At 37.0% G+C, this 14,366-nt stretch overlaps 1 protein-coding gene across 1 annotated transcript in view; it reads left to right on the top strand.

The window, feature by feature from the left end:
* The first annotated feature begins 3,293 nt into the window (after nucleotides 1-3,293).
* The window catches only part of LCP2 (lymphocyte cytosolic protein 2 (SH2 domain containing leukocyte protein of 76kDa)), a 24,627-nt gene continuing 13,554 nt past the window's right edge, over nucleotides 3,294-14,366 (top strand). Inside the window, exons 1-5 of the mRNA XM_010001936.1 lie at nucleotides 3,294-3,371; nucleotides 6,868-6,930; nucleotides 8,268-8,314; nucleotides 12,979-13,044; nucleotides 13,957-13,988. Of these exons, the coding sequence (XP_010000238.1) occupies nucleotides 3,294-3,371; nucleotides 6,868-6,930; nucleotides 8,268-8,314; nucleotides 12,979-13,044; nucleotides 13,957-13,988 (286 nt within the window). The remainder of the gene's footprint in view (nucleotides 3,372-6,867; nucleotides 6,931-8,267; nucleotides 8,315-12,978; nucleotides 13,045-13,956; nucleotides 13,989-14,366) is intronic.

A 14,366-nucleotide genomic window follows, 5' to 3' on the forward strand; every position in this document is an offset into this window, starting at 1 on the left:
AGACTCACATTTTCAAAGATCACTCATCAGACCATCACTACATCTGAAGGACCTGCACCATTGGCAGCTGTTACTTGAAGAGAAGTTTTTTTTTTTATGTGAAGGTTGTATCACTGCAGGCACCAAATACAAAAGACCTAATTCTTTAAAAGAGGGGAAAAAAGGCCACAATGAAAAGCATGTGCACTTGATAATAGTTGTAATGTCAATGTTTCTCAGCATTTGAAAATCTAAGAGCTTAAAGGCCATTTCATGGAAGATTGCCAACTGGAAGTGTTGCCAACAAATTATGTCATGGAACAGATAGATTTTAGGCTGCCTGCTTAGTGTATCTAAGATTGAACTATTGAGATCCAAAGCATGTTATCTTTCTCAGCAGACAATTAGGATTGTAATCTCTGAAATGTATTTGGTTATCAAACAAATTTCTGCATGTAGGCTGGAGATTCTTCCCCAGGAACTCTCTGTGGCCTAGTCTGTTGGCTGTAGGTCATTTAATCACCCTAATACTATCCCTCTAGTAATTCTATCTTCCTCCATAAAAATCACATCTGGTTGTTTCCCAGATGTTCTCCCTTACACCCCTGCCCAAATGTGACTATAGATTCTGGCATGTGGGCTTGCAAGTTTGGAAATTCAACTTTCTATTTCCTCTGTTGGTAACCATCAGTATTGAAATTGCCTCTTGGAGCAGAGGACACTGGAGGCAACAGAAGCATCTGGATGGAACTGCCAATTCTGAAGGTAAAACCAGTGACTATGAAAAGAGAAAGAGAAATAAACAAGTGGGAAAATACAGGAAAAAGGAACAAAATACAATTAAAGGAATGAGGAAATAAAGTGAAGTCTTTTGTCCAGGATCAAGATTTTCATTTTGTGGAACATGGGATTTGTCACACTGCATTTCTGGGCCACAAAGAAAGACATTTAATGGCATCTTTCAAAACTACTCTTTGCAGTCTGGTTGGGACTGGGGCCATGATTCATGCACGGTTATTTGCGAGTTAAACAATGCTTTCCATTGATGTGTTCAATTACCTACACAGGTTGGAAATGCAAATTAAAGTTGTTACACTAATGAGAAGTTTATCTAAAAATTCAAATGTAGAAAATGCAAAGTGATGTTTCCTCAGCAAGCCTCAGCTGGCCACCACATCCTATGTGTTTATCACGTTGCAAACAAAGCTCTAGACAAAGACAAAGCTCAAGTACATGTGCAGCTGGGTTTTGCAAAATGCATGAAATATGCATGTAGCTCTAATGTGCTCACAGTGACACAGACAGGATCTGAGCAAATAATAATTACTAGATAAATGTGTTTGGATTTCTGTCTTAGTTGCTCTCTAGACCAGGAGATTGACCTTGAAGGTGACCGCTTTTCCCCTAGCTCAGCATCAGAATGATTGATGCTGTGATTCTCCTATAACATCATCAGAAAAAATTTCAACCAAATTAATTAGTTGCAGAACAACCAACCAACAACACAATTGAAATTAGAGCTGTTACACTGGATTTGGGATAGAAATTAGATTAGGAGGTAATGAAATACTGTAATAGACCAAACAAATAGAAACTATAGCACAGGCTTCTTCTTGTCTCTGTACTGTCAGAAACTTGTTTCTCTGTTGAAAGATGTGGTGTGTGGTGGGGTGTCTGAGATGGGTGCTGTGTAAGCTCCCCTGTACCACTGCTGATAATGCACCATCAAAACAACTTCTCCTTTGGGGATTCTTTGTCACAAGCTAATTTAGTCTTATTTTGTCCCCAGACCTGGACTTAAAATGAAGAGGTGTTGATACTTCTGTGATACTGTCAGTACCCGCCTCAGATGATTCCTACAGGTCAGTTCAACAAGAACCCATAAAGCACAGGTATATCATGTATTGATAAATGCTACACTGCTTAGAACAGCTGTTACAGCAGTTTAGTTTTAGAGAGTTTTAAATACCACTCTGCCATCAGCTACCAAAATTTCTCCAGAAAAAGTAAGCTACTTTAAATCAGACTCTGAATTTCAAAAAGCAAACTCCTATATTCAACACTAGAGACACAGATACGATCTCAAATACATGCACTATATACAGACTCATTGTCTGTCATTGAGGCTGAGCAGCCTCAGTGACTAGAAACGCTGAGAATGAGGCATTTCATTAGAAAGAAACTTTCCATACCAGGGCTTCAGAACATCCTTTTTTACTAATACAGAAAGCTCACAAAATACCACCTTTTGTGCAGTCCACTGGAGCAGATGTGAACAATGACCCCAAGCACCCACACCATCACAACCTTGGGAGGAAGCTCCACAGCAGGCAAAGGGAGAATGGACATGCTGGCTTTTTTAAAAAACCAAAACAAAACAGGTACATTTGGAATTACTATATGTGGTCTCACCAAAGAGACCTACTGATGGGATGGTGCTTGAATTGGCTGCACATGACAAATGCAGTCTACCACATTCTGTGGATTTTTTTCAGGCACAAAAATCCTCATTAGAGGCAGCTGAAAAATGGAACACTGAAACAATGGCAATGTAATAATTTTTCATCTAAACTTGTCTATTTTTCAGTTTCCCTGAGAGATTCCTTATTTGAAGAAAAGCTGACTGTAATTCCATCCATCCCTAATTCATGCATGCCTCCTTATTTACATCTTCAACAATAACCTCTTATTGTTGCACAAAGCAAAGAAAGATAATAGGACACTTCAGGCAGAAAGGTAAGTTAAAGAAGATTCACTTAAATTCATGTTTTCTTTTCTGGAGGGGGACTTGCCTGGGCTAGACTTGCACAGAAGCAATAACCAATGTCTATGCAGATAATATGACAAAAATTTTATATTGTACAGGGTATGTAAATAAGTAAATATCTCTGTATGCAATTACAAGCAAATAGGGCCCATAGGAGCTTACTTATACGTAGCAGGCAGAACATTTTCTGCTGTGCTTCCTCATTTACTTATTTGTATTCAGACAAAGGAAGTGGTGAGGCTGACTAGCTGACAGTTTTTCTGAGAAGAGACCATTTTGTATTAGAGGAAGCAATATCTCTTGTGGATGTCCCAACAACGTAGCTCTAATTCAAAAAAAAAAAAAAAAAAGGCAAAAAAAAAAGAAGCAACAACAAAATACCCAAAGCAAACAAACACCAACACAACAGGTCTGAAACAGAAGAAGCTGGGCATGAAGTAAGGAATTACTGCACATGCTGGAGGTGGTCACACACAGGAATCTATGGCTGCTCCATGGATAGTACAGCTATGAGCCTTCTCTAACCAACCAGAGCAGAAAACTTACCATGGATTTGAGAAACATTCCCTACCGTTCAGAAGTGGTTACGTGGAACCCAGATGATTTGGCAGAATATTTCAAGACGGTGAGTTTAATCCTGTTTTGTCTTTGTATGATGGAGGAACAAACTACTGTAGCACTGTTTGTGCTAAATGGGCAAAGCTGGCTGCAAAACTAAAAGAAAAACCACCGACAATTAAGAAGCTGAGCTTCTTAGTTGGGGACACATGGGCTCCTAATTTTTTAGTCTCAGTTCAAAAAATCTTTCATCTTTTGGTTTGAAGTGTCTATTCTAAAACTTCCTGAGCAAAACTCAGGGCTCAAGGTTACTAGCTATCCCTTCTTTCTTCACACTGTTACCTTTTTTGACATTACCTTGCTTGACTAGCTAAAAACCATTTCTTTTGACCTTTTTTTCACTTGTGATGAGCTGTAATTTTAATTTTACAAAGCAGAGGAGTTTACAGACTGAAGAAATACTTTGAAAGGCAATGTAGGCATTCACTGCCAGTATATATCCTCTGCACAGCAGTGAGGACACATTTGTAATTGCCCAGGAATATGTAACTGAGCCAGTTTTGTTAAAATTTCATTTCTGTATGTTCTCTGCAAAATGCTTATTTTTCATTTTGCATCAGAATTGGTGCCTGCTCCATCCCTTTGCAACTGAATACATTCCCCCCAAAGTCCAAAACTGTCAACATGGAATTTAACATTCAGATCAATCAGATGATTTGGGAAGATTTTCAAGTAATGCCAGCATAGCTGATTAATTTCTAAGTGTGCTGTCAGACTAGACTTGTAAAAGTTCAAACAGTTTGGACTTCATTTTGAAATAATGCAAAATGTATTTTTTCAACAGCCCCTATAACTCAATGAGAGTTACTAGGGGAGCTGAGGCAAGCTAGAACACAAAACTAGCAAATACAGAGAAGCAGATCAAACACAAACAAGCAGATCAAACACAAACAAGCAGATCAAATACAAACTCTATGTCTACCAAATCTCCAGAGAAAGGAAACTGGCAACTATTTGCAAATCTAATTTTAGGGTGCAAGGGTTAATGGCACAGGAACGTGTAATGAAGAACTGGAGGTAGAACAGATGAGATCATTATTAACAGGCAACTTCAAACAAATATGAAACACATTACAACACTTGCTCGTGGTGGGTTGGATCACCATTTCCAAGAGACTAAGGTGGCAAATGGTTCCCTGAAAGCCTTGGTAATGATACTCTCCACAGTGATAAAAAGGATTAACTATAAGTTAATGAAACACTGGAAGAGGCTGCCCAGGGAGGTGGTTGAATCACCATCCCTGGAGGTGTTAAAAAGATGTATAGATGTGCTCAGGAAGATGGTTTAAGCACTGGACTTGGTAGACTTAGGTTAATGGCAGGTAGAGTTAGGTTATGGTTGGAGGTCTTTTCCAACCAGAACAATCCTGTGATTCTGTGATTCTATTATAACTGAACAGGCCTAGTTACATTAATTATTTAGTACCTCCTCTCTACTGAGCTAGGTATGCCCCAGGATAGAGATAATCTTGACATTCCACTTTTACAGAGGTGAATCAGGGCAAAAGTTGCTCAAAGTCATCTGAGAAATCTGTGTAAGATAATCATGCCAGCCTAAGTCAGCCAGCTCTGGGCAATCACCATAAGTGACCAGATCTTCTCCTCAAATTTCCGTCACATGTGTAATTACAGGATTGAATGTTATACCTTAGGAATTACTTATTTGCATTTGAATAATATATTTTGCCCATAGTGGTGTGTTCAAACTCCAGGATTCAAGTCCAAGAGGGACTGGTATTTTTCTTCCCTCCTAAACAAAGATAATTGTGGCATGATTTTCAAAGGACAATCACATTCAAATTTTCCCTCACCTAAGGAGACATGGCACATGGCACATGGTCATGGCACAGGGCCATGGTAAGATTTTTGTCAATTGGTTTTTAGGCTACACCTTTATACTAGCAAAATTCAGCCAGCACACACATCACTAATTTATGTAACAGTATTATGATGCATTACTGGCATGAATAAAGTCCTCAGTTTCAGATTTTTCAAATAAGAATACTTCATACTAACAGTAATAACACCTAATTAATGATTCTAGGTATGTTAAATTAAAGCCTATGCTCATTTAATCCACATAGCCAAAATAGGGAAGGACCAATGAAGAACCAAACCTTTGAATAATTTCTAAAGACTTTACTTTTTTTTTAGTAAAAGCAAATATATTCATATTTATAATACCCCATGGGTTATTTTTAATAGCTGAACAGTACTTTTCATCAATTACTTTAAGAATGAGATTAGGTCTCAGCCACATTAATATGTTCTACCAAGTACAGCAGTTGTTCCGTGCTACATTTAGACTTGTGCTGGTAATGTCATGCTAGCACTCACTGTATGAAAGAGACACTGTTTACAGATTCAAGTCCTCAGTCTGCACAAAAGTCTTAATCTATGTACTAAAAATTTAGCACAGTTAGGTCTGTTCCTGCAGATGAGTAACTGAAGGTGGGTCCTAAAAATATTCTCTCCGCTGTTCAGATTTTTTCAGGATCTGTTCTCACATAACACCAAGTGACAAGATTACTCCTTAAAATTAATCACCAGGATAGAACTAAGAAAGGACATAATACTCCCTACAAGATGTTTTCTGCTTTAGGGGAATTCTCCCAGCAGTACAGGATCATTTGTCTGCATCACTCTAACTAACTGAAGTTTCAGGCAAGAACAGATATGTTCTTCTGTCTTGAAGGCTCCAAAAAGTCACGTTGTTATGCCCACTCTGTGGGTTCTTTCTGGTATGGACTTTATCAACTTGAAACAGGAAAAATGTGTTCTGGCAGATTAAAAATACAAGATGTGTTCTCACGTTATATTCTCTTCAATAAATTATAAAAAAAGCCCCATAACAAACCTTAAGACATTCACTGGAGATATTTAAGAATTTTGTTAAATGTGGCTAGTTTTTTGGTTTGGTTTTGTTGTTTGTTTGCTTGTTTTTTCCTAAGTCCCTTTGTTAAATTTCTGCCTGGTAGAAGCAGGAGCTGTCTTTTCTTATGCACTTGAGCAGCTTCTAAAATTCATGTCCTTGTCCTAGATGCTACTGTGGAAAAACTTTCCAAATATGATATATAATTTCCAGCATTAACAAGCAACATTCCCACCCAGAAAAGGTGGGAATTCAGTGACTGAATTAATTCAGTGACTGGGATCAGACCTTCAGTATTCCAAGATAGTAAGGTTTTTGCTGTACTTCCCATTTTCCACAACTATTATGCCAATCAGTACTACAACCTTCTCCAAATATTTCTTTGGGCCAGGCAACTGTAAAGTCAGTTCTAAATATGAGGAATTACATATTCCTAAATGGATGAAAATACTCAAGTCCACTGAAAAATCTTTGTGTTAAAAGTCCATGTTTACAGAAGAAAATGAGCCATTTATGTTCTAGCACACCAAAAGGTACCTTAAAGCACCTACACAAAGCTTGCCATTTGTCTCTGTGTCTTAAACTATTCTTACAATGAGTGGTGCAACAATAACCTTCTTTTCATTGACAGTTGAAATATAAGGACTGTGAGAAAGTCGTGAGAAAGCACAGCATAAATGGACAAAGGTTTTTGGTAAGTAGAATTGTAAAATTCCTTGCTGCAAAATTCCCACCAAGTGACGGTTTCACCTCCTCCTTGTTTTGCATTGGCAGATGCAAAGCACTTAGCAGATGGTTACTGAGGTAGAAAAGTGAGAAGTAAAAGCCTTTGCTAAAATCAGCCAGTCAACTTTCTTTAAATATGGAATGCTGGGGAACCCAAGCACTTTTTTTTTTTACACACATGTATTTCAGTCTATATTTTCTTGTATTGAATTCACCTCCTCCTTTACAGGAAATGCTTGTTTACAAATACCATGAACACATTTACAAAGGGCATTTCATTGCACATCACCTTAAAACTAAGTGTTTAAAATAGCATTTGAAAATATGATGTCCTTTTATATTTACTGTGAGAAGCACAATTCCAAGATTGCCAGGAAGAATGCCATGGATGATGATTTAAAGCAGATTTGCACTCACATCTGTCATCAGCAGCATAGGTTGTTACCAGGATGCACTTCTCTATTAATTGTCTAACACTGTCCATTGAGATGAATTATAGTATCTCAAGACTTCTTTAATTCCTGTCTGCTAGGTGATGGTAACATAAAGTGAAAAGCAATATCCACAGAGCAAGAGAAAAACAAGCAAGAAAAAAAAAATAAAAAAATTGGAAGACTTCAAAACACTGCTGAAATGTTTTGTTTTACTGTCTGTTCACCTGCTTTAGCTTAAGCATCTCTGACAATCTCTACAAGAAGGTTTTATTTCCAGTTCTTTTGGGATGGAATTTAACTTTGCCTGTAAATCAGTACAACAATATAATACCAATAAAGAACAGGATTAGCTGCCAAATCAGAAAAGGGAATGACTTGCCTTTAACTTTGCATAGAGTCTCATGAATATGAAATGAATCTTGGAAGAATGGTTCGTCTGCTGGTAAACAAATAAATTTACCCACCTCTCATCTGCTAAGAGCTGGTTTAAGATTTTAATTCTCCTTACAGGTCTTAACAAACTATCATTAAAACGTTCTAGCCACAGAAGAAGCCAGATGTGATTATTTTGTTGAAGTCCTTTGTGTGTCAACAAATACACACGTTGTTTATAAATTTCCTACATAGTTCAATACAACTGGCAGCAACATGAAGTAAAAAAAACAACATGCAGCAAGACAAAAAATATAGAGAGGATTTTTTGTGAAAACAGGTTCCCTTCTGAGCCATGTGATGGGCAGGCTGTCCTCTATGCACTTTACATTCCTATCAGTTGAAACTTCATGCTATATTTTTGAACATGCAAGCTTCTGTAAGTCACAATCAGTTCCATGAACAATCGTGTGATAAATATCATGTGTTTCTTTTTCAGAACATGTCTGAAAATGATATTCAGAAATTTCCCAAACTCAGAGTGCCGTAAGTAAAGCCAAACCAACTTAACATTAGAAATTACCTTAGCTGAGAACGTTTTGAGAGAGAAAGAAGAATGTACCAAAATAAAAGGAGTATAGTCATGGCTGCTCAAGCACAATGATACAAGACAAAAAAAGGTTGTTTGGGAGATGTTCAAAGGAACCTATCTGTAAATGCTTTGAATTAAAGCAGCTCCACAAAAGTTAAACTATTTTTGCAAGTGTTACCTTTGAAGTATGATTTAATTGTTCATTGTTTAACTGTTTACTTTATTCAAAGCAAAAATTTTAAAAGTCAGATATTTAGACAACAGCTGAGGAGTTCAAGTGATTTTCATCATGGGCTTCTCCTTTAGGTGGGCATTAAAGATAAATCAGTGTGGAACAGTTGATTCATTGTGAAATATCTTTCCTTCGATCCTCTACAGCTTTTTCTAGTCAGATTTTTTGGGTTTCTCAACAAGAAGACAACTTGAAATCATGAGCTTTAAGAGTGAAGCTCAGCAACAAACATGAAGAACTTTAGTTAGAACTTCTAGTTTAAAACTAGAATTAAGAGCTTTAATACAAAAGAGCTCTGGTTTCCATTTAAACAAACAACAAACAACAATAACAACCAGAAAAATACTCACAGAATAAAATTCATGAGTGAAAAATCTGTCACCTTTTCAATCAATTTCATTACTTCAGAATCTCCAAGTTCTCACCAAAATAGGAAGTGCTTGCAGTTGATTTCTACTACAGCACAATCACACCTTACTTTTATATCACAATGCAAACCTCTCCTAGTGAGAATAGTTTTTCTACAAGCAAAAAACTGTTTTAACAACAGTGGTAAAATCTGAGCATATTCTGTAAAAATGCTTAATAAAAATAGCAAGTGTGACACCTACAGCATCGCCCAGTGGAATGAATCAAAAGTACATAATCAAGAGAGATTGTTCTCCAGTAACTTTAGCAGGACTATGCTGACCTACATGTCCTGTGAACAGAACCCAGCACTTGCAGCTACACAAGATTTGCAAACCACAGCCTACATCCATACAGACCTCCTGAGCTGGGTGTGTGGTTTTACTAAATATATACATTTGAGCAAATCTACTGATCAAGTATTAAATATACAGTGTCATTACTTGGGGAGGATTCTGTGACTTTTACAAGAATATTTAACTGTCTAAGTAGGTAAAAGTGTCATTAGTAAGTATGATAGACCATTTTTGAAACTAATAAAAAGCTGTCAGACCTAATCATGAGGGTGTAATTAACATTTTGCTAATAAATCTAATGAAAAAAAAAAACTTCAATATACAGCTTAAGGGATACATGGAGTTTTCTTATTGCCTACTATCACTACTAGCAGTCACAGAAGGACATAGAGGTTTATACTTGTGGATGAAAATGTGAGTCTTGCAAAACATTTTAAAGCATATTCATCAGAATGTGCCTCAGTTAAAATGAATTAATAAACAAGGAAAAGTGAAGGTCTCATTCAAAATAACATTGGTGGTTGGTTGATACCTGAGCTATGATCTAAACACTGAAGTTAGTCTTTGCTACTTTTATTGTTTCCTATCTTGAGAGAAAACATTTCCAAGTTTTCAGTATGTCCAGGTCCTAATTCAAGCTGTTGATCCCTCAGTGGCAGGTTGGTTACAAACCTGAGATTTGAAATTTTCAACCTTCTTCAGGAAGCTTATGTCCTTACTTTCAGGAGAGCTGAAGTGCAAACCTAAGCATTAAGAAGTCTGTGGTGCCCTTTTCTTTTGAATAGAGAGCCTTGGGCAGAGGCACACATGCTCTCTCAGATGAGATGCTAAAGGTTGTTGAAAGGTTTAGAGCATAACTGATACTCAGCCAGTCTTGAAGCCAACATAACAGTATTGCACCTGCCCAACAGACTTTTCTCAAAGGCCAAAACCAAGACATCATCACAAACTGCTCTTGGCAGTGCTCAATATGCAGTTGTGCAACTTCCTAGTTCTAGAGGACTTTGCCTTCTATCTTACTAACCCATCTTAATTCCTTTATCCCAATACAGGTAGAATAGAGTCTACTCATAACAACAGTATCTGCAGTTAAGCAAACAAAACCCTGTTTCAGGGTACTGCTTGGGGGTTGGCTGTGTGTTGGGGTTTTTTTTTCATTTTCAACTTCCTGCCAGTTTTAAACTAAGCATCTGGTGGAGGAGGTAGAAAGAGAAAGAGAAGTCTGAGTAACATTTTCTGCAAGTGCTGTTGCCTTATCCTCTTCTATCATCCACTCCCACAACTCAGAAAGCAGTGTGGTTTTGGTACTTCCTTCCTCTCATGGCTACAGACTCAGTTGCTCACTGCATCCATCTTCTGTAACACTGTTGCTGGTGAAGCGTCACTATTCTGAACTTTGTCTTCTAATAAACTCTCTGAGCCATTGGTTTGGAGCATTTAAAATAAACTTGAAATCTAAACTAATCTAAATGTTAGACACTGCATTTTAAGCAGCAAATTATTAATTTTTTGGCAGCAAGGTAAAAAGAGCAACTTTTTCCATTTAGTTTCTTCTCAAAAACTAGCTGGTGTAAATCCTCACAGGAGCCAGCCCAGGGTTGGTCCAGAAAGCTTCCAGACACTCAGAACTCATTCATACCCATGGAAGTCTGAACTGAAAGGATTAGCTCTAAACCCAGCAATCTTCATTTTACTTATTTAGCTGAAAATAAACACAATATTATGAAAGATCCTTCCTCTGTCTCTTCCACAAGAGAGAATAAGCCAAACACATGTTCTGTAATCCACGGCTCAAACAAAGCACTGGTTTACTCAATTCACTTTCCACCCCTGAACATTCCCTGATGTTTCACATGGAATTCATTATTCACACAGAAATTTCCTTATTACCTGCAGCAGAAAGAAATTTTTTGCACAAAGGAGTGTTGATTGCATAGGAAAGAAGAGTAAGAGGACTCCTAAGTCTGTACCTTGGCATTTTTCTTGCTTTATATAATTCGCTTGTGTAACAATGTTAGATTAAGATGTCTGTAATTCTTCTTAAATCATTAACATTTGTGCATGTGCTTATTACAAAAGGGGCAAGTAGGACAATATTTGCTTCAAATCAGAAAATTGCAAAGTACTTTCTTAAAAAAGAAAATCCAGAAACTATCCTTCCTTTGCTTTTCTATTTTCATACATGGATCCTTGTGTAAAATATCCTTAGCTTCAAATTTCTCCTCTTCCCCATTTTCAGACAGCTTGATCATACCCATCTGAAATTGCCTGTTCTCTGGTACTTGTCCCCCTAGAAGTTTCCATAGTCAAACAGGGCAACCCTATGCCTTGAATTTATCCTTTAATCTGAATTACAGTAAGGCAAGTATTAAGAAAGTAACAAGGGTAAGAGGAGGGATAATCAAAATAAGAAAAAAGATATTTAGTGTGGTTCAAGATTAAAAAAAGAATAAAATAGTGTGGTTTTGTTGGCTTCAAGCTTGTCTTCCTCAAGTCCTAGCACAGAAAAAAAAGTTAGACATGAAAGATTTGCTCAAGTTAGGTAATTTGGAAAAACACCCTAGGAATTAGTATTGCTGAGTAGCTGAAACAGACACGAGAGAAGAAAGAAAACAAAACAGAGTGGTAACTGCCTGGCCATAAACAAAGATTTTACAATACTGGTATAAAGTTTGATTGAGCAGAGGTATGGAAGAGAACTTGCTTTGTTTGCCACTGGACTTTCTAGGTGGGACTTTCCTCAGAAAGAAATATTGGGAATTAAGAAAGAGATCATAACTCACCATAAACTATATTTGAAACAAAAGCTCTATTTGAAACAAAACATTCATCACTAGCAGAGCAGGATTCAGTTGCCCTCAGTGGCCTTAATTCTGTTAATCTCAGTGATGACTGCCCAGTAACCTCAGAGCTGTTCTCAGAGAGTCAGTCAATGTAAAAACTCTCAGGCCCAGATGTTTGTGCTGGCTGTGGCTGCCAGCAACATTAGCAGCATGAATACATCCTCCTGACTGAGAATTTACTCAAGATTGCCTTTCATTGGCTGTTATTCACCCGACTGCTGGAAACGAACTACACGAGTGATGAGAAACACACCCGCCTTCTCATCATACACCTACGGTTGTCAAATGTTCCATGAGCATTTCTGCCCTGCAAATGTTTTATAACATGGAGCTGTATCAACCTCTTCACCTTTGTTACTGGAGGGATTCTGGGTTAGGTATATCTTGGTTGCAGAGGGATAGAGACACAAAGAATGGAGAGTAGTCACAGGGCACAACTAATCTCTGCTTTTGCAACCATAAGCTTGCAGAAGTTGTTTCCTGAAGCATTATCTGCTTTTGCCGTGCAAATGTAATCAATCACCATTATTTAAAGCAGTACTGCAGTGCATGATGTCTACCACACCCAAAGTTTCTAAAGCTTGCTGGGTTTAATGTTTATTTTTAAACTTGATCCACCACTACAGGTTTTTATGTTAAAAAAATCAGTTTTCAATTGGATGGGCTATAGAGTAATTCCACACTAAGAAAAAAAATAAATTCAATATTCTTACCACATCATAAATAATAATTCTGAATCACCAGATTTGATTTAGTATATACTGAGGGAAAGCAGTTAAGAAAAAAACTGTAAAGTTTCAAGGATTTTTTAAAACTATTTCTGTGTTTCTTTTAAATAGAATTGTAAGTAAATTAAGTCAAGAAATCAACAGAAATGAAGGGAGGTTGTCTTTCTTTCCAAAGTGGTAAGTGAAACAATTCAGCTTTCTTTTTCAAAACTTTCAGATATCTCTTTTCTGGACTGTTTTGCATTAGAGCAATAATCTGTGGGTCAGAGGGACACCTGGAAATTATATAAAATAAAACCTCTCATTTATTAATGTCATCTGTTAAGAATAGCAAAGCTTGACCTCATGGACACCCTAGATACTTCTGCCACATCCAGAACCAAGTAACATATACATTTCACACAATCTTCCATCTAACTAAATGAATCTTTAGGAATGCTATAAATCTGCCAGGCATATTATTGCCTGGCGTATTAATAAATCATCATTAATACATTTCTGAGACCTACAGGTTGTTACACTTTTTAATACTTTATGATTTATCATTGAATATAATATTCTTGCAGTAGAAGAAGAGCAAAAATTGCAAGAACATTGCATGAGAAAAGAACAACTTACATGCAATGAAAGCTAAGTCTAGTCTGCATAACATGGTTTTACAGCACCTGCTAACATGATTTTACACTTTTGCATTAACTGGAGTTTAAAACTAGAATTGAAAGCCATAAAAATATTTATCAACCTTACAAATACTTATGATCTCAACTTTCAGTACCTTGAATCCAACTAGTAAAGATGATTTTCTGTTTTCCTGACTAGGTCCCCTATTTATTTACTGAGTCTTCTTGCTTCTGAAGACTTGACCTCAGTGACTTGAATTTTTTTCAAGACAGTTTAGCTCATGTTAGGATCCTATAAGTGAAATAGGAAGTAATGTGGTTTTAGAATTTTGGGCAGAGTTGAGCTAATCTATAAAAAAACTCATTCTACTGTTGAAGTTAACCACTGCCTTGATTTCAAATAGACTTCAGTATGCTTCAGTCACTTAAGAACTGCAAATGAAAGTCAGGTTTTTTGTCTTTTTTGCAGGGGCCAAACACAAAAAAGTCCTGAAAATCCAGGTAAGTGTGTACTGGTAGATAGTCTCTAATAAGAAAAAGTGTTTAAAAATATGAAAATATTAAGCTAATCCATGCAGGGCAGAGTAAATGGAAGAGAAGGGAGGAAGCCAAAACAAAAAGCAGGATGAGAGCACAAAGTTGCAAATATAGAATAAAGAGTAGTTACAGGAGAACAGGTAATTTCTTGCGTATTTTTTTTTAATACAAAAACTAGTGAAGGAAGGCAAGAGCAGAGACATTTCCATGAGCATCTCCAAACAGCCTTTCTGTAACCCAGTACATGCTACCTGTGCTTATACAGTTCTTTTCCAACAACTGCCCCTGTCTCTGGTCTTAGCAGCACCCTATATCCTAAAGGTAAGCTTCTAGATTCCTGCT

Source organism: Chaetura pelagica, unplaced genomic scaffold, assembly GCF_000747805.2.
Source record: "Chaetura pelagica isolate M959 unplaced genomic scaffold, ChaPel_1.0 scaffold356, whole genome shotgun sequence".
NCBI lineage: Eukaryota > Metazoa > Chordata > Aves > Apodiformes > Apodidae > Chaetura > Chaetura pelagica.